The sequence below is a fragment of the Caenorhabditis remanei genome, chromosome IV, assembly GCF_010183535.1.
Source record: "Caenorhabditis remanei strain PX506 chromosome IV, whole genome shotgun sequence".
Taxonomy (NCBI): domain Eukaryota; kingdom Metazoa; phylum Nematoda; class Chromadorea; order Rhabditida; family Rhabditidae; genus Caenorhabditis; species Caenorhabditis remanei.
This window is the reverse complement of record NC_071331.1, coordinates 15,348,394-15,365,939: the sequence shown is the minus strand read 5'-3', so window position 1 is coordinate 15,365,939 and position 17,546 is coordinate 15,348,394. Positions and strand designations below refer to the sequence as shown.

Below are 17,546 nucleotides of genomic sequence, written 5' to 3'. Positions count from 1 at the left end.
ACGTTTATTGTCGGTCACCTTCTTGTTAACAGATCTCTTTGTTTCAAATACTATTTCATAAGTGTTTTATGTACCGTGATTCTCCGGAATTCGCGAGAATTATTAATCGAACGGCGGGTGCTTTAGGCGATTGATCAATGTATAAAAGGCGGGGTTATGGTAAGAGAGAAGAAGAATTCACGAACTCATAAGAGGTCGAATAGAACTTTCCGGGAAAGATCATGAACAAGATCATTTGAGTAATGTCCGAAGAACATCGCATAATCATCTGAAAGAATTATGATGTTCTCATGACTGATGGTCTACACGTGCAGAACCATATTCGACGTGTCAATATTTGATTGGTTGCTACTCGAATGAACATAATTCAAGATACCTTCTGACAAAAACAAAACTAATAATATACCTGTTCGAGCTTTGAAAAAACCTCAGAGAATATCCCAACCAATAGTTCCGTATCTTGAAACTTGTAGAAATCGTTTTGTGAAATTAAAGACAGTTAACCAATGCTTAGGCTATAACTGAATTAAGTTTTAGTTTAAATGAAAATCATGAACAATATTTGTGACTTTAAACAATCTGTATTGAAATCAAGCCAAAGATACTAATACAACTTTCGTGTATCAAGACTTTGTTATATCCGGTTTTTACTCCAAAATTGAAAAGTTGGTGATCACTTATCTTATAATCCGAAACTCAAAACCTCATTATTTCCAACACTTCAGAAATTTCGGCAGTGAAAGTTTGAAACTTCCACTGTTTTCAATTTTACTGATATATCAATAAATACTAGATGCATTTATACATATTTATTCATTTAAAGCCAAAATCATGAATGTTTAACAGAATTGAACAGTGTAAGAGGCGGTTGCTTGGCATGTGAAAGTGGAAGATCCATCATCATAAGCATAGGAATATGCAGTTGGACAAGCATCTTTGAACATCTGAGCAGTGGCCGAACGATGACATTTGTCTGGAGTTCCGTAGGCTCCGCGGCAGCATTCTTGGTCGGTGTTGTATCCAAGACATCCAGATTTACAGGCGACAGTATTTCCATTGTGTCCTTTGACGGCAAGAGCAGCTGGACATTCAGCATTTATATCCTTCACACATCCTCCAGCACGCTTGCAACCAGATCCACCATGTGGGTCGATCAGAACTGGAAGATTGTATCCGTCAACCAATGAGACATCATAGAAATCTTGTCCTCCCCAGGCTTTTAGTGTGAATTCAGCAAGAGATGCTGGTGGAACTCCTCCCGCTCCGTTGCATTGTTCAGAGTTCTGAAAATCAAAATAGTAATTTCCATTTTTACATTTTCATTTGATTCTTACTCTGCAGAATCCAGTCTCGCAGTTGAAGTTTCCATCACATCCAGTTCTGGCCCAAACACGTCCGGCAGTCCATGCATCGTCTACTTCGATGTTTCTCGATTGACCTCCATCAAGTTTGAAACCTCCTCCAGCTGGATTTCCGGGTCCGAGAATTCCTGGCCAAATGGTGAATGGGCATTTGTTGTAGATGGTAATGGTACGAGATTCAACGGCGACTGCCAAAAGAAGGACAGCGATGATGAGCTTGGTGAAGGCCATCACTGAAACAACGATTTATTGAAAAAGAACTTAAAAGGGTAAATGTGTCAACTGTTAATGTTGAACTGACAATTTGTGATTTGTTGGGAGCTGTTTATATAGTAAGGGGACTCCGCCCACTTGAAGGTAATATTTTCTAATTCTTAAAACTTCTGTTTCTTGAGTTAACGTAGGAGGGGCGGGAGTTATGATCATTGAAAGTAAGAAAAGAGGAAGAGATGACTCATTCGAAACAAAAAGAGATGAGGAATATATCGAGATGATTTCATTCAACAAACATGCTGATCGCAATGATTAGCAATGTACACACTGTTTAAATGTTCCTCAGTTTCTGTTTTTAAATTGTATTGTATTGAGAGATATTAAGAATATAGATTCGTTTGATCTTTTCCGTTTCAGAGCTACCAGAAAGTGCGGACACATCCGAAGCAGTTTTCTATCAACCAATCAAACTTTTTTTCCATTTGTTTTATTTGTCTCTATTAATCACTACCGTTGTTGTTTTTCGACATTTCAATTGACATTCAAAACTATTAATTGTAAATATGTCCATAACAGTCACTCTATCTTGTTTCGTTCCCGTTAGTCCTCTGATTTTATGCTTCTTAGTATTGACTTCCAGAATCATTTTGTTTTGAATAACTACTTTGTCAATAGGATCTTTTAGATCTCATATCAATCATATACCGTAAACTTTCTAATACAGCACCCTCTACCCGGTTTTACAGTCCTCATTTCGCTCCGAGTTGTTTTGATTCTTTAAAAAAAGTTAAAACATGTGTAAATGTGTATAAAATTGAAGATAATAATATTCAGACGGATGTAATCTTGTTTTGAATACCTTCTCTATCAACAGGATCTTTTAGATCTCATTTCAATCATCCAAAATTGTTTTCTCTGAAAATCTTAAAAGTTTTCTTTCATGGAATTGTCACATTTTGAACAACCGTTATCATTTTTCATTTCAGTCTGATTTGTGGTTTCAATACTGTTTCTCGTGATAGATAAGAGAGAAGTGGAAATTTGTTCAAAATGAAAATAATAATTTGGGAATTTTGAAAATTTCTCATTGGACAAAAATATAAAGATCAAGAGATTTAACACAACTAGAGCTTATTTCGTGGATTGGAAAAGTAATCATGCAGGATTAGAAAACGGAAATTGAAAACTGGAAAAATGATTTCGAGGAATAAATTGTGATTTCTAATGGAACACAAACTCTGAACAAAAATCAAAAACTTAAAAACAAAACTGAAAATAATTAAAGGGAATCAATACATTTAATAGCAATATCACGGTATCGTATTCCTGATCAATGTTGTCAACCAAACATGAAATCAATCCTTAAACTATTTAATACAACGATCTCTACCCGATTTTACAGGCCTCATCAGTCCCGAGTTTTAAAATTGTTTTTAGTTAAAACATGTGTAAATATGTATGTAGAAGTAAAAAATATTCAGACGGACGTAACGAACGTGATTGAATCAGTTTCCAACAATACTGCGGACTTAACTGGATCGTCCTTTCTGAAACTTCTTAAACGGATAACCTCCGAGTTTGCAGCAAACATCCAAAGAATTCGAATCAGAACTTCCCTCGACTTCGGTTGAGACCGCAAATCCAACTTGAGTTAACAAGTGTTTGTTAGTAATTCTACATAAATGTTTACAATCTCTAACAACCGTACCATTCAGGCCTCCATTCATCCGCATTCTGATATTACAAAGTTTATCTTTTCACACTAACATTATTTCACATTTTCAGAATAATTGTTTTCTCTGTAATGTTTCAGGAATCCACAGTACACTTTAGCCTTGTTAATTTGTACTCAATTGTTGAAAATGACTATGTTTTCTGATTACCAGCAGTGATGTATAAAATAGACCAGCCTCTTTATCAGTTCTTAAACTATTCGAATTCTCATTATTCTCTTTTCCACTTTCTACTTCTTCAATTCAATTTCCGGTGTATTCTTTGTTTTATTAAAACTTCTAAATCTTCATTAATCTTCGTTTTCTTCGTATTCTCTCATTTTGAACTGTTCACTGATAACAAATAGAATGCCTCTCTCTCTCTCCCTCTATCTGAATTTAGTTATCAAATTTCAGTCGAAAACGGAATTCCTTGAAATAAAATAATGATGGGTACACAAAACAGTGGAGTTTATGCAGAAAGGAATCACAAAATACTGCTGAAAATTAGCGGTCGAGATGAACTTGATTGATTCGGTGGAGTGAGAAAGATCACAAAGGAACGAAATTTTGATAAGAAGCTCATAAAGGAAAAATTTGATCCCGATGGAAAAAGGAAACTGAGAGAAACTTGTGGGTTGCATTTGTTATTAAATGGAACTAGAAGAAATTCTTTTGGTTTTCAAATGTGCTGACTCATTATTGTTTAGAACAATTGATCGAGCAATTACCTATTTCCAATTAGATCAGGAGTATTCGAAACAGAAAAACAAGGATTTTGATTAGGTGGACGGCTAAAAATCCGAGTTCAGATGACAAAGTATGGGAAAATGTTGGATGTGATGCGATATAAACTTCAAGTGGTATTCTTAGAATGCGGAGAAATGTAACGAATGTAGAGGAATTCCACACACATCAGTTGCTGAAATCAACTAGAAGTCATATTCTATGAGGGATTATTATGCTGTGTCACTAATTGATGGATATAATCTTCCGATGCTAATTGATGGTATTAAGTCAAAGAGCAGGTGTATGAACTATGTATGATGTTAATGCTCTCGGTCCATATGTTCTTTCTATCAATAATGGAAATACAGTTAGATGTTGAAAATGTCTTGGATATAAAAGAGATATAGAAGGTTGTCGTGCAGTTAACGTGAACTGATAGTGAGATACAGTTCCGGCCAAAAATCTATCATATTTTGCATTTTTCAGATGAAATGTCCAACTTTGAGAGTGTGTCATGGTAAAACTAACTATCCCACAAAATAACTTTTTATGAGATCGAACAGACCTTCATTTTTGTAGTTGACATCTTTTTTGAACGGTCACTCCCTAGCAAGTTACATCTCGACATAGAAATTTCTCTCTCAAACCGCTCATTTCAGTGCAAAATAGTGCGATTTTTGAGCTGTTGCCTTAAAACGATCATAACTCTCTAGGGAGTGTCCGTACAAAAAAAGTTGTCAACTACAAAAATGAAGGTCTACTCTTGGTCTGTTCGATCCCATTAACAATTATTTTGTGGAACAGTTAGTTTTACTATGACAGACTCTCAAAGTTGGACATTTTCAACTGAAAAAAGAAAAATATGATAGAGTTTCGAACGGTACTGTATATGTGAAACTAGTGCCACTATTCAAGTAATTCGAAGTGCATGTCACTTCTCCACTTGACAAAACAAACTTGTTCATTTGTTACGACTCTTCTTTTCATACTGTTCAAATTTGATAATTTCCTCTTTTGGAATACTTGAATGATATCAAGTGCATTTTTGTCACAGTACTGTGCAGACAGATACGATCCATTTTTTTTCGAAAGTTGGAATCGCTAACTGAAAGTAAGAAGTCCTCGAAAACTCGAAGTTTTGCTACTTGAACTAGAAAAGGTCTTATTTCAAAATCAGATTATTTCATTTCTTCCGAGGACGGTCTTCTGAGAGCAACTTTTAAAACTATCTTTCTCTTGCCCGGAGTTCATTCTCCTCTCTTCAATTAAGAAGCTTTCAATATAGTACGTACCAATAAATGTTTCTTCTTTTCCATTTTCCCATCAAGAAATGTCACCTAGAGCTAACACTCAATCAATAGGGATGTTCTCTCACGTATTAGCACTGTCTGCCGTTCTATTGGACCTTTTATTTCTTCTTGAGAACATCGATTACTGTAGAGAGAGAGAGAGTAAATAGAAGAGAGCTGATGACGTAGCTCATATGAGATGAAGGTCACGGAGATACCATCTAACGAGAACGTTGCTCTCTTCTACCTTACGTCATTCATTCGTTTAGTGTTCTCGGGAACAGTCCCCCCTCCTTTTTCTCTTCTTTTTGCCCTCTTCGTTATACTATTGATTGGATTTTCAGGTACTCCAAAGCATGACTGCTTCATCGGCTTCATCTGATTTTCTTGCTCTTCAAGAGCAATTGAAAGTCAGAAATGAACAATTCAAAGTTCTCCAGGAGAAGTTTCTGGAGCAACGAAAAGAGTTGTTCGAAGCGAAGAACGGTGATTCCAACAATGATTTTATGAACACTTTGAGAGAGAAATTGGAAAATGCATTGGAGAAAAATGCTCAAATCGAGAAGGCTTTTGCAGAATATCAGAAGAAAAAAGAGTCTGAAGTGAATGAGATTTCAATCAAATTGAAAGATTCTCAAGATGAAAAGAGCCAGAAGAAGGAAGAGTAAGGAGTAATGAGTAATGTTGATCCTATAGAATATGTTTCTGTTTTCAGTTCTTATTGGAATCTTGTTCAAATCGAAAATCTCTTGGACATCATGACGGGAATCGATAGAACGGATATTTGTGAAATGTCTAAGGAGAAGATTGATATGAGGTAACTAAATAATGAAATAAAAATCAATAGTTTGATATTCAATTTTCAGAATCCAACAAACAAAGGAATCCGTGGAAGAATGCCGTCTCAAAGATCTGATGACTGGATACTTCACTGAAGTGAAACTCATCGAAAAAATGAGGAATCAGGAAGTCGAAGAACTTACGAAGAAGCTCGAAAGCAGCCAGAAACTTGTCGAAGAATATAAGAAAAAAGCGGAAGAATCAGTGGAATCGCTAAGATTCGAGTCTCTGATGACCAGCAAAATTCAAGAAAAAATCAACAACATCACAGAATCATTGGAGTATCACAAGAACTTGGTCACCGAATTGAATGCTGAAAAAGAGAAAGGAAAGAAGATTGAGGAAGGATTGGAGGATGATGAAGATGACTTCGACGACGAGGAGGAAGATTTCGACGATGAGGAAGACATTGATCATGAGGAGGAAGATGATCAAGAAGACAGCAGTGATGACGAGGAGGAGATCAGTGATGAAGAAGAAAGTGATTACGAAGAGAATGAAGAAGATAATGATAACTGAATACTGAAATGGCATAACCTTATATTTTATTGAAATACCTGAATTTTGTTTTTCTTTGTTATTACTGTATGAAAATTTCTGAAAATAAATAATAAAGACTCACAACAAAATTTTATTAACTTAAAAAAGAAACAAAACGAGAAATCCAACAATTCAAAATCAACAAGAAAAGATCGTATTAGTTTTCTACTTGAGCCTGTCGAGAATATGTTTCTTCTTTGGCTCTTGCACTTCGTTTCCCCCGAAAACTTCTTTCTCCACGGCACCTTTTTCCATATTTCTTTCCAATCGAATTTGATTTTTGACAGTATTTTTACGGGCTTCCATCTTCCAACCACTTTTCTTGCTTCGCATCTTATGACGTGGTGTGTACTGAACGGACATTGGACGAATGTAAAGAATTTTCTTGCGCTCTTCTTCTTCAAGCTCGAGAAGGCCTTCATTAACTTTGTTAATGTCATCTGGATCAAGACTGATAAGGTCTGGTTGAATCTGAAATATAAGTACTTATAATATTGCACCAGTAAAGAAATTACCTTGTCGAGTAATTGTTTGATTTCTCGTTCCTTTCTCTGCGATTTCGTCTCATAAGGATTTGATCGGAACGTATCAACATTTGGATCTCCGGCTCCTGGAACCAGCATACTCGTGAATCCATGAGCATGGCCTATTCCAAGCACATCTTCCCATGGAACGAACTTCAAATCAGTGACAACGCCTCCACAATTATGTACCAGGTACGGTTCTTTACAAGTTCCGTTATGCATTCCTCTGAATACTTGTACATGGTTTCCAACTGCGCAGGCCACATCCAACTTCTGCGAGATCGCAACATTAGCAGCACCAAATGGAAGCGAATATGCATGGAGTTGGCGGAACATTCGTACATCCCAAATACGGCATTTCCTATCGAGACCTGTGGTTGCCATATAGTTTCCTTGATCATCAACAGCAACTCCTTGCACTGCACTTAAGTGAGTCAACACTTTCACGAGTGGCTCCTTCGAATTTGGGGACCACAATGATACGGTTCCGTTAGTATGCCCGGTGTGAATGATAGCATTTGCAGGATTTTGACACATGACATCGAGGGTTCCAGATTTGGTGGCAAACGAAGCAATTTGTTTACCAACGGAAACGTCAACGTAGTTCAAGAACGAGTTACGAGATGCTCCAACGAGCAAAAAGTGACGAGGAAGAAACTCAAGACGAGCAGTATCATACATTGTTTTCAAACAATGAAGTTCTGTTCCAATATTGTCATACACGTAAGTGTAGTTTTTCTGAGCGACAGCGATGAAGTTTTCCGTGTGCAAAAATCTAAAATACAGAATACATCGATTATTTGAAACAAAATAAGTACACATACTTCACATCTGAAACTTTTTCCATCACATTTTGTTCGAAATGAAGACGTTTTGTCTGCCAATCAATAGCCGCCAAGTGTCCTTTTCTTCCGCCAATAACTAAATGTCTTCCATTGTCTGTATAGTCAATATGATAGGGACCAAAACGAGGTAATTTCAGCTCAAAATGCTTCGTAGCAGCAGCTAAATCAACAGCTTTAACGATGTCCTTCTGCCGAATGCTGTATGTCAATGAGTTGTCATCTTCATCATCCGGAGCTACGAATCCAACCTAAAACTTAAGTTTCATTGTCAATATTGTGTATCAAACTCTACATTTTCCACACGATATTTCTCCGCTTTCGCGGTTGCCTCGATTCTTTTTTCAAACTTCTCCTTCGTCATTTTCATTTTCTCCTGTTGAAGTTTAGATCGCATTGCAGATGGATCAATGACGTCGGCACCTATTTCAAATTTAAAGTTTTGGTTATTTATTCATTCAAAGCTAACCTGTATCGTGTCTTTCCTTTTGCTTTTTTGTTAACTTCACAGGCTTTTTCTTTCCTGATTCTTCATCTTCTTTTGGTGTTGGCCTCTTTAGCTTTTTCGATTTACTCGTCATCCCATTGCCGATTTGCTTTTTCATTTTCTTGTATTCCTTCCAGGTCATTTTTTCTTCTACGCCTCGGGCCGGGGTAACATCGGTGGCTGCTAAAGAAATCTTCTTGACACCGTCATTCGGTCTTGTTTTTTTTATCGGTGCCATCCCTGTAAAGCAAATTAATTGAATTTCAATGAATCTTTCGGATAAAAAGAAAGTTATCACATTTTATAAAAAGTATGCATGAAAAACTGGAGGAGATATATGTCGTCAACTTAAATGCCTGGTCTGCAATAGGAAGCACGCGTGTTTGCACACATATGTCCACCGTAATCTACAGAAAATAGCGGCTGTTTGAATATAATTTTCGCCACATGTAGAAAATGTATTTATTAATAAATGTGATCAATTTATATAAATATTTATGATTAATTTGCTTCGAATTTCAAAAAATAATCGGATGAAACAAATTTCATTCATCTAACTTTAGCCTTCTTCCTTCTTTTACACACGCGTTGGTTAGCTCATTTTTAGAAAATGTCTTGCTCTATCCATTCTTTCAGTAAAATCTTTGGCTTGATATCCACATCGCATTTTTTCTGCAGTGAGAACAAAATCAAAAAAATTTTATTCGACTGGAAGACTTTTTAAAATTTGAAAGAATACTTATATTTATAGTAGAAACTACGGAGAAAGAAGGAAAAGGTTAAATCCGAGACCGATAACAAAGAATTCAAAGCAGGAACACGCAACTTGGACGAGAGTGTGGGAAACAGTGTTAGGAGCAGAGTCATAATACCGAGAGTGATAAAAGTGCTCAAAAAACTATACATGAAACCAGAAAGAAATTACTGTATTAAGATAATGGCAATGACGGTGAAATAGCACACAACGAGAGTAGAGGTCAGGCTGAGATACTCGACCAGCGAGCATTATGCGCTCCGTCAACTATACTTTTCGATGATTTTTTCAGTCTAAAAGCGCTTTAGAATCTCACACTTTCTTTCTCATCTCTCACTGCACACCGACACCGAAACCGTTCGCCGCGAGACCATTTCGCCGTGAATCCCTCAGAATATGAGTCACGAAAGTAAAGGGATGTACTAAAAGAGAATCGAGAAAGAAGAAAGGAAAAAACAACTCATTACAATTCTTCTTATGGAAATATGGAAAAGGAAGCGTATTATAAGAATTAAAGTGGAATAAAATAAGACGAACACCCCATGGGCTACCAAAATATACGCAATAAAACTGATCGGAAAAGCTTATGAAATAAGAAAATAAGATGAGAACTACAAGTAAAAGAGAATAGAGAGTCGGGTCGAAAAAAAGAGGGAGAGAACTCGTAAAGAACAGAAACAGATGAAAATGCGTATTTAAACATAATTCAAAAATATCACAATTCAAACGAGTTATCAATCGTAACAACACGACGACTATACGTAAGTTTTCATATTTTGAGAAGGAAAGAGGTGTTGAACAGTACAAGAGAAATTGGGAGGAGTGTGTATTGATAAACGAATGAGGTATGCGACAGAATGGTGAGAAAAGGGGAGAGCCAGTTGTACACGAATTGAATCACTGATGCTACAGTTATCATCTGAGGAACGAGTGTTGAGGAGGTGCTGGATAACCACCACCAATGACACCGACTGGAGGTGGATGACCCGTTTGTTGAGGTGGAGGTGGTTGCCTCTGATGTGTTGTTGGTATGATTGCATACTGCGCCATAATTGGAATGTGATCAGATGCAACATGAGGATGTGGGAAACCTGGACAAGAAATAAAAAATAAGTAACTCGAGAAAGCACATTACCGAGAATTTTATTCGATTGAACCCATTGTGGATCAAATGGACCGAGTATTCCTAATCTGGCCAATGACTGTGGTGTTGCGAAGATGTAATCGATCATTCCTTTGAAATCCAACGTGTAGTTGGTGAATGGAATAGACGTGATGTCACAGGCCGAATCGAGACGAAGAGGATGACTTATCACGTTCTTGTCTGTTGAGTTACTGAACATCTCTAGACAGGTATCGTCACGGAAACTTTTAAAATCTGCATGCGACCTCGAAATTTGTCCTTTAGAAAGATATTCGAAAACTCCAGATTCGGGTAGAGAGTTCAAGTCTCCACATATAAGAACTGGAACTTGTTGTTGTGTGATCTTATAGCTCTTAGAGACTTCATCAAGTAATCGAGACACTTCATTGGCAAGCAACATCGTTTGCACTAATTTGACATCACAGAATTCAGGATCCCAGTGAACGTGAGCAGTGCAGACAACAAGAGGATTACCAACAACATTATCGTTGGCTGGTATCGTCATGCGACCTATAAATGGATCTGGACTTCATTAAAACATCTTAATTCATACATTAAACTTACGATTTGCATACACGGCATCTTTGATCTTTAATACAGCACAAAGTGCAATATTATCCCGTGGCATTACTCGATTAAGTATGTTGCCACTGCTTGATGCTTTCTTCATAGCAACGGCAGAGAATTCGAACACTTGTTGTTTGTCCATATCAAACTTATCCACCTTCCAGAAAATCGCACATCCATCGACATACTTTTTTTCCTCTTCACTCATTGTTTTAGCACGAGTCTTGGCGGCGAAAATTCCTGTATATCCGAGTGCCTTCAGTTCTGGTAGGAAAAGTGTCCGAAATTGCTCAGTTTCGACTTCTTGCAAAGTGATTACATCAGCTTCATATGTTCTTATCTCTTTGATAATCAGCGTCTTTCGGTACTCCCAATTGAGAGCCCACGAAGGACAATACGAATATTGGTTGACAGTCGCGTACTTATCACAGAGAACGTTGTAGCAAAGAACAGTGAATGTAGCTGAAAAACGACAATTTATAGATTTGAAAATATCATGAATTCAAGACACTTACCAATTGGACGCTCAGGATCGGCATGTCGGATCATTACCCAGTTTCTTTCAGGTGGCGGATGCGTGTTTACTGAAAAAATAAGTTATTCTTTCACATTAAATCCAATTTCAGCTCCCTTCTCTATTTTCTTTTTTAAAAAGACCGACCAGTTATCCGAATTATTCATGGAAATAATGAAAGTGAAAGCTAACACTCTTATTAAACTAATGTTTACAAATATTAGCTGTTCCCATATAAGCCTCTCAATGTGAGGTTCGTGACAAAGAATATTAACATATTAAAAAACTGAACTGAACTAGCAGTTATACATAACATAACAGTTTGATCCTGGCTGCAATATATTCTAATTATTTTTCGACGGATATAATTTTTCGCATGTTTTCTTTAAATGTTACACTGGTAACACTGGAGGCAAATATCTCTAAATTCTTTTTTATATTCCATTTTGAATCCGAGTTTCCCAGACAAGCGCCATGTTCAAACGGTCAATTTGCTTTCCGCCGCCACCAGTGGCCGCATCCATTTATCGCCCGGACGGCTCGAAACCGTGTGCAAACATATCGTGCCTCATAGGGCAACCCAAAACACTCTTCTCACAGTCGTCAAAACACGGTTTGTTCGTGGTTGGCTGATGGTGCTGATGATCCGTAGGAGAACACACTCCAAGAGGATCATTTGTAAATAACACGTTTTTGCATTGTTTCGATGCTTCGAACACAGAAAACTCTGTTCTTAGAAGGTCAATGGAAAAGCTCTATTAATATTTATTGCACGCATATAGCCAATCAAAAGAAAGTAGTATTATTTGTTGACTAAAATTCCATTGCTCAAGACAGAAAATTATTTTTCGAGTCTCAACGACCACCAGAGAGATACCTCTTCCCAAATTATTACCTTTCCTTCTTTCCAAGAAGAAAGCTTCCAAAACAATCAGAACCCCACCTTCTGCATGCTATTTAAATATCTCTAAACTGCCAACGAACCACCCATAGATCGACATTGAAGATAAGGAAAGATGTGACACCGTCCGAAAGTGGCGACAAAAACTTGTTAACGCGCACACACCGTCATCGTTGTCCACACTCATACCGTTGGCATTGCCGCCATCCGTCTCTCTCCTGTCATTATGCTACAAACGTGTACACGTTCGCCGTGTATCGTTCTCTTTGCCGCTTCTCAGTCTTACGTCAAAATATGGCGTAATCGCCATCAACCGATCGTACTTTTCAATGTTGAAGATGCGCAGAGATTATCTATAAAATTCGCACAAGAAACTAAACATCAGTGGGAGAGAAGAGGAAATTTTAAGTAGAATTTTTTTTTGAGAAATTTTTTTTGAAGCATTTCAGTTCTGATTCTGCTTCTTCTAGATCAGACTATTAATTTTGGTATTGTCTAACATTGCTTCAGAACGCATAATTTAAAAATCAACGAAAGGAGTGTCGAAATTTCGATTTTCAATTTCAGTTATTATATCGCTTTTCCCAAAAAACCGCCATACAGAATGAAACGTTCAGATAAGTGAAAACAAAACATGTTTACGATAGAGATCGCTCAAAACTGTATGCCTAAGAAAGAAACGTAGAAGAAGAGGAAAAAGAGGGAAATTGTGGGAACAAGTATATAGACCGTTTCAAACTGTCAGATTTGCGTTTTAGTTGAAGAAACTCACCGAAAAAATTATGAGGAATCGTGACAGGAATAGTGAAATTCGATGACTTTGGTAATGAAGAAGCAAACTTGTAAGCACTTGAAAAAATGTCTTCCTCTGAGTTGTTTGAGATCGAACTAGGCGATGTATTGGATGCATCGGATATACTTATAGTAGAGAGATCATTGGTAATCAGTGTCAGAGCACTATCTACAGACTTCATCATCGATATCGGACGTACTTGACGTTGTTCAAATGAAGAAAGAGATGATTGGTAGTGAGGACAACTGCTTTCAAGATAGCTTGGATAGAAATATGCATTCGATGTTGCTCGTTGGCAAGGTCTATGATCAGTGTAACCGTATGACACAGGAAACCCAGTTGGCATTTGAATTTCATGCGTTCTTGGTTGAAGAATAGTGATTGGAAAACTGCGAGTATGGCCTAAGTTTTGCTTGAGTTGATTTTCTTCGTGAGCCACAATATCATAATTGAGTTCGTCATCAACTACCATCTCTCCACTTCCAAAGGCTGCCATCTCCACATAATCATAGACGTGTGGTGGTTCTGGTGGTCGATATTTTTGATCTTTTGAATGTTGACTATTCAAGAAAGCAAGACTCGGATGATGCATATGGAATTTCGTCTCATTCTGACCGACCGGAACATCAGGATCTTCGCAGTTCCGCCGTCCCTGCCTCTTCTGCTGTAGTTCGGCCCATCTTCTAGCTCTTCTTACGAATCGTTTTCCACTAGAGTTTCTTCTTGATGGCGACTCGCCTTCTCCGCTGTCGGCCATTTTCGAATATTCACTTCAAAGCATTTTCGGGAGGTAGACGATTGAGGTTCAAGTTCCAAAATGGAGTAGAGTAAGTAAAGGTAAAAAAGGATGTGAGCGAAAGTATTAGGAATCAGAAGGAAATGGAATAAGTGATGGAGAGAAGCAAAAAGAAGACTACTCTCAGAATGGGCAGCTAGTTGGGGCGGAGCTTCGTTCCCGTTTTAAACTCATGCAATGTGCTGCCGGCGGTTGCTGCAGACAGACACACAAACACACGAAGGAGGGCGTACACAAATCGAAGGAAGACACTTTTCCGAAAGAGGCGGAGCTTTCTCAATCCTCCCATTGACGAACGGCAAAGAAACACGTAAAAGAAGAAACTGTAAAAGAATACAAGGGGAATATGAAGACTCGGAAGAAGAACAGATGATCATAAGCGACGGCGAGAAATTGCGTTTGTAAAATGAAACGCAGACGATAAGATATAAAAAACTGTGTATTCTTGGAGGTGGTGGTCACTGCGCCCTTGTATCTGCGTCTCCTCCGTCAGTCTCTCACTCTCGCGCACCGCTTCTAATATTTTTTCTCAGAACATCGTCCATCGTGGACTGAATGAATACTAGCACAATACGTATGAGAATAATCAACAACAATTTATTTCTTTAAGAAGCTCTAGGGAAAATTATTGACATTAAAACCTCATACTTGAACAGTATACTGTTTTAAAGTCCTATTCTATCAAAATATTCGAGACTAGAGATGCGACAATGTATGAAAACCATACTTGTCACGGGCCGGGCCGGGCCGGTTTCCAAAATTGCACCAGCCCGGTCCGGCCCGGATTAAGTGACTTTTTCTCGAAAAAAAGTTTTTTTTAAACAGTAATTGTTGAAAAAAGAGTCTTTTGGCCATTTTGAGCTATACCTCGAGAAAAATGTTCACCTTGGCCCTCAAATGGAAAGTATGATGAAAACTGTATACCAGCCAACTCATCAGTGAAAGTGGTGCAATTCAATATTCCAAGTTGTTCCCAGATTTGACTATAAATTGAAAACTATGTTCCTTCATTTCAGTTTTAAAATTTCACATCAGTATCTGGTTCGTATGTTGATTTATTTTAAGAACATTGAAAATATACACAACAAGTCAAAAGCTTGTTTCAAACTGTTTTTCAGTATCCAATATTAGGTGAAGAAACATCTATTACTCGGTTTACACTCATTTCTTCACTGATTCGATTACGATTATGAACACCCTCAAGTATTGCTTTGATGATGTTTTTTCACGTTCACTCTCAAACTTGAAAAGTGAAGAAGCAGAAGAGGAAACATCAGAAAGAGAAAGTGACGTTATGGGAAAGAAAAAAACGCCAACGGATGATAGTGATAACAAACGATGGCTAATGAAGTGAGGAAGTGGTGTATACAAGGAATGAAAAACGGAATGTCATTTAAGGTATTGCAGCTATTACGTCATTCTGTAGGGATAAAATAAAACTACTTGATCAGTCATTAGAACAAGATTGAAGTATCTCGAAGTTTGATCGGTCTTTCGATAAGATTCGAGAGGAGAGCCAATTGAATATTTCAAAGCACCGTTTAAAAACGAAAACTTACTTGTCAGATGATCCAACAGGAACTGCAAAATTTTCTGAGCCCCATTAGTCTCATGATAGATTTTGCTGATCTCGGGAGATAATGGATTTCCATTCAGGCCAAGTGTCTGAATTCGAAACAGCTTTCCAAGTTCATACGGTAGAACACGCAGCTGATTGTTATTCAAGTACAGGTGGCACAGAGTGATCATATCTCCCAGTTCTGTTGGTAATGATCGGAGCTTGTTGTTCGAAATATCAAGCATCGTCAAATTTGACAGCTGAAAAAGTTTGATGTTGAATGAATCCATAATTTCCGAGATGCGGAAATGAAACCGAATTTTGAAAACAACAACAGCTAAGGTTCTTCGTTGATGATTTGAATATTTACCTGTGAGATCTCTGGCGGCAGTCGTTGCAATTGATTGTTGTTCAAAAATAGAGCTGACAAATGCGTCAATTGCCACAACGACGGAGACAAATTTTTCACTTTGCCTGGAAAATCTCCTTTATAAGAATATCAAAACGACCGTTTTTTTAACAATATTTTTTATAAATTCAGTACCGTGGATTTCGAGTTCGGTCCACCGCGTTGACATTCCTTTTGCCAGCTCCTCGTCGGTCAGCACTTTATGGACGCGGTTCATTCCGTTTGGAAGCATCTTCCTTCCATCAGGATTTTCAGCTTTTGTTAGAGGTTGACCAGCTCCTCCGCATTGCTTGTCTTTGTACTCCGATGACATTTCACCAGTTGACATCACATCACTGAAAATATATTTATTGTAGCTGTGAATTCTAATTGCAGATCGGTCACAGAACATCTTACATTGACATTTATTAGTTGAAAGTTTGAAATCGATAAGCGCAACGTGAATAGCGTGTTTTTTTAGAACCAAACTTACACCGCTCAACAATTTCAGTCGAAGTTAAATCTCAAAGAGAGTAGAAGGGTATGAAATATTGCTCTGTGTCTATTGTCGGCAATATATACGCCAGATGGCGGACTAGTCGAGAGAAAATCGATAGGCAACCGACCGATGATGATTTCATCAGAGACACACGTCGATCACTAGCAACTCTTTGTGTATGAAAAAACTTCTCAATTTTCAGTTAAAGCTTTTTTTGTTAAAATATTAAACTTCATTTTAAAAATCGATTTTTTTTTCAAAATGTGAAAATTTTTATTGCTTAAATAATCAGAACACATGAAGATTTTTGATTAGAATACACACTGTGGAATTTCTGTCAAATAGTTCCTCAATCCACAATTTTTGATAACTATCTTTTGGTCAATGTTAAAAGAATTAACAGCTTTTTGAATAAAAATTCTATGAAAAAAAGTACCTTTTCAAGACTTTGACCAAAAAATTAAAGGTTCATCCGCCAAACTTGTTCCAATGGCTGAAATCTTATCAATTTTTCTTTAGATATCACGGAAAAAACAGTGTTGAGAACGGTGTCCGCCTCACTGTGTGAGGTCGCCCTGACGCCTGACCGGGCGAACGCGCCGCTGCCTGCGAATCTAACTACGGTATGCATTCGACTATGTATGCCAACCGCACTTACACGGAATCCAGAACCGTATCTCTGGAAAACTTTCTAATTAGAAAGTTTTATGAAAACTTGCTATTAAAAAAATACTACACTAAAAGTTCTGCTGCTATTTTTCGATTATCGATTTTAGCCAGTTGGCGGTATGCCGAGTTGGCACTTTCTTACTCACTGAAGAAACCTCTGTTGGATGGCATAATTGTTCATCATCTACTTTTTCTTTTTCTTGTGTTCATACGAGATTCTCTTTCTGGGTGGTGACCGTCTCTTCTATTTTTGTACAGTAGTTTCCTTTTTTGTCGTTCCACTGAAAATTTTAACCATTTGAAAGTGGATAATATGACAAATAAAACATATATACAATTTAAGAATGAAATAACTGATGAAAGTAGTGGAATCCGTGATTTCGGAGAAGTAAAATCGAGGCCGTTGCATATAAGAAAATTAGACAG

At 37.4% G+C, this 17,546-nt stretch overlaps 5 protein-coding genes across 5 annotated transcripts; 1 reads left to right on the top strand and 4 right to left on the bottom strand.

Annotated features, from left to right (window-relative positions):
- Window positions 1–839: 839 nt before the first annotated feature.
- Window positions 840–1,592, bottom strand: GCK72_014293 (uncharacterized protein; the record flags this gene model as incomplete). Its single annotated transcript, XM_003100736.1, has 2 exons — window positions 840–1,283; window positions 1,335–1,592. 2 exons carry the CDS (start codon window positions 1,590–1,592, stop codon window positions 840–842), a joined length of 702 nt encoding a protein of 233 aa, XP_003100784.1.
- On the top strand, window positions 1,241–1,598 carry GCK72_014292 (uncharacterized protein; the record flags this gene model as incomplete). The annotated part of the gene is made up of 2 exons (XM_053730228.1): window positions 1,241–1,298; window positions 1,342–1,598. 2 exons carry the CDS (start codon window positions 1,241–1,243, stop codon window positions 1,596–1,598), a joined length of 315 nt encoding a protein of 104 aa, XP_053585000.1.
- A 5,251-nt stretch (window positions 1,599–6,849) lies between these two features.
- On the bottom strand, window positions 6,850–8,775 carry GCK72_014291 (uncharacterized protein; the record flags this gene model as incomplete). The annotated part of the gene is made up of 5 exons (XM_003100685.1): window positions 6,850–7,155; window positions 7,200–7,983; window positions 8,033–8,301; window positions 8,346–8,473; window positions 8,520–8,775. The coding sequence occupies 5 exons, from the start codon at window positions 8,773–8,775 to the stop codon at window positions 6,850–6,852; spliced, it is 1,743 nt and encodes a 580-aa protein (XP_003100733.1).
- A 1,431-nt stretch (window positions 8,776–10,206) lies between these two features.
- Window positions 10,207–13,967, bottom strand: GCK72_014290 (uncharacterized protein; the record flags this gene model as incomplete). The annotated part of the gene is made up of 5 exons (XM_053730227.1): window positions 10,207–10,382; window positions 10,427–10,945; window positions 11,000–11,464; window positions 11,518–11,586; window positions 13,190–13,967. 5 exons carry the CDS (start codon window positions 13,965–13,967, stop codon window positions 10,207–10,209), a joined length of 2,007 nt encoding a protein of 668 aa, XP_053584999.1.
- Window positions 13,968–15,416: 1,449 nt separating this feature from the next.
- On the bottom strand, window positions 15,417–16,301 carry GCK72_014289 (uncharacterized protein; the record flags this gene model as incomplete). The annotated part of the gene is made up of 3 exons (XM_003089663.2): window positions 15,417–15,824; window positions 15,935–16,038; window positions 16,109–16,301. 3 exons carry the CDS (start codon window positions 16,299–16,301, stop codon window positions 15,417–15,419), a joined length of 705 nt encoding a protein of 234 aa, XP_003089711.2.
- Window positions 16,302–17,546: the final 1,245 nt, after the last annotated feature.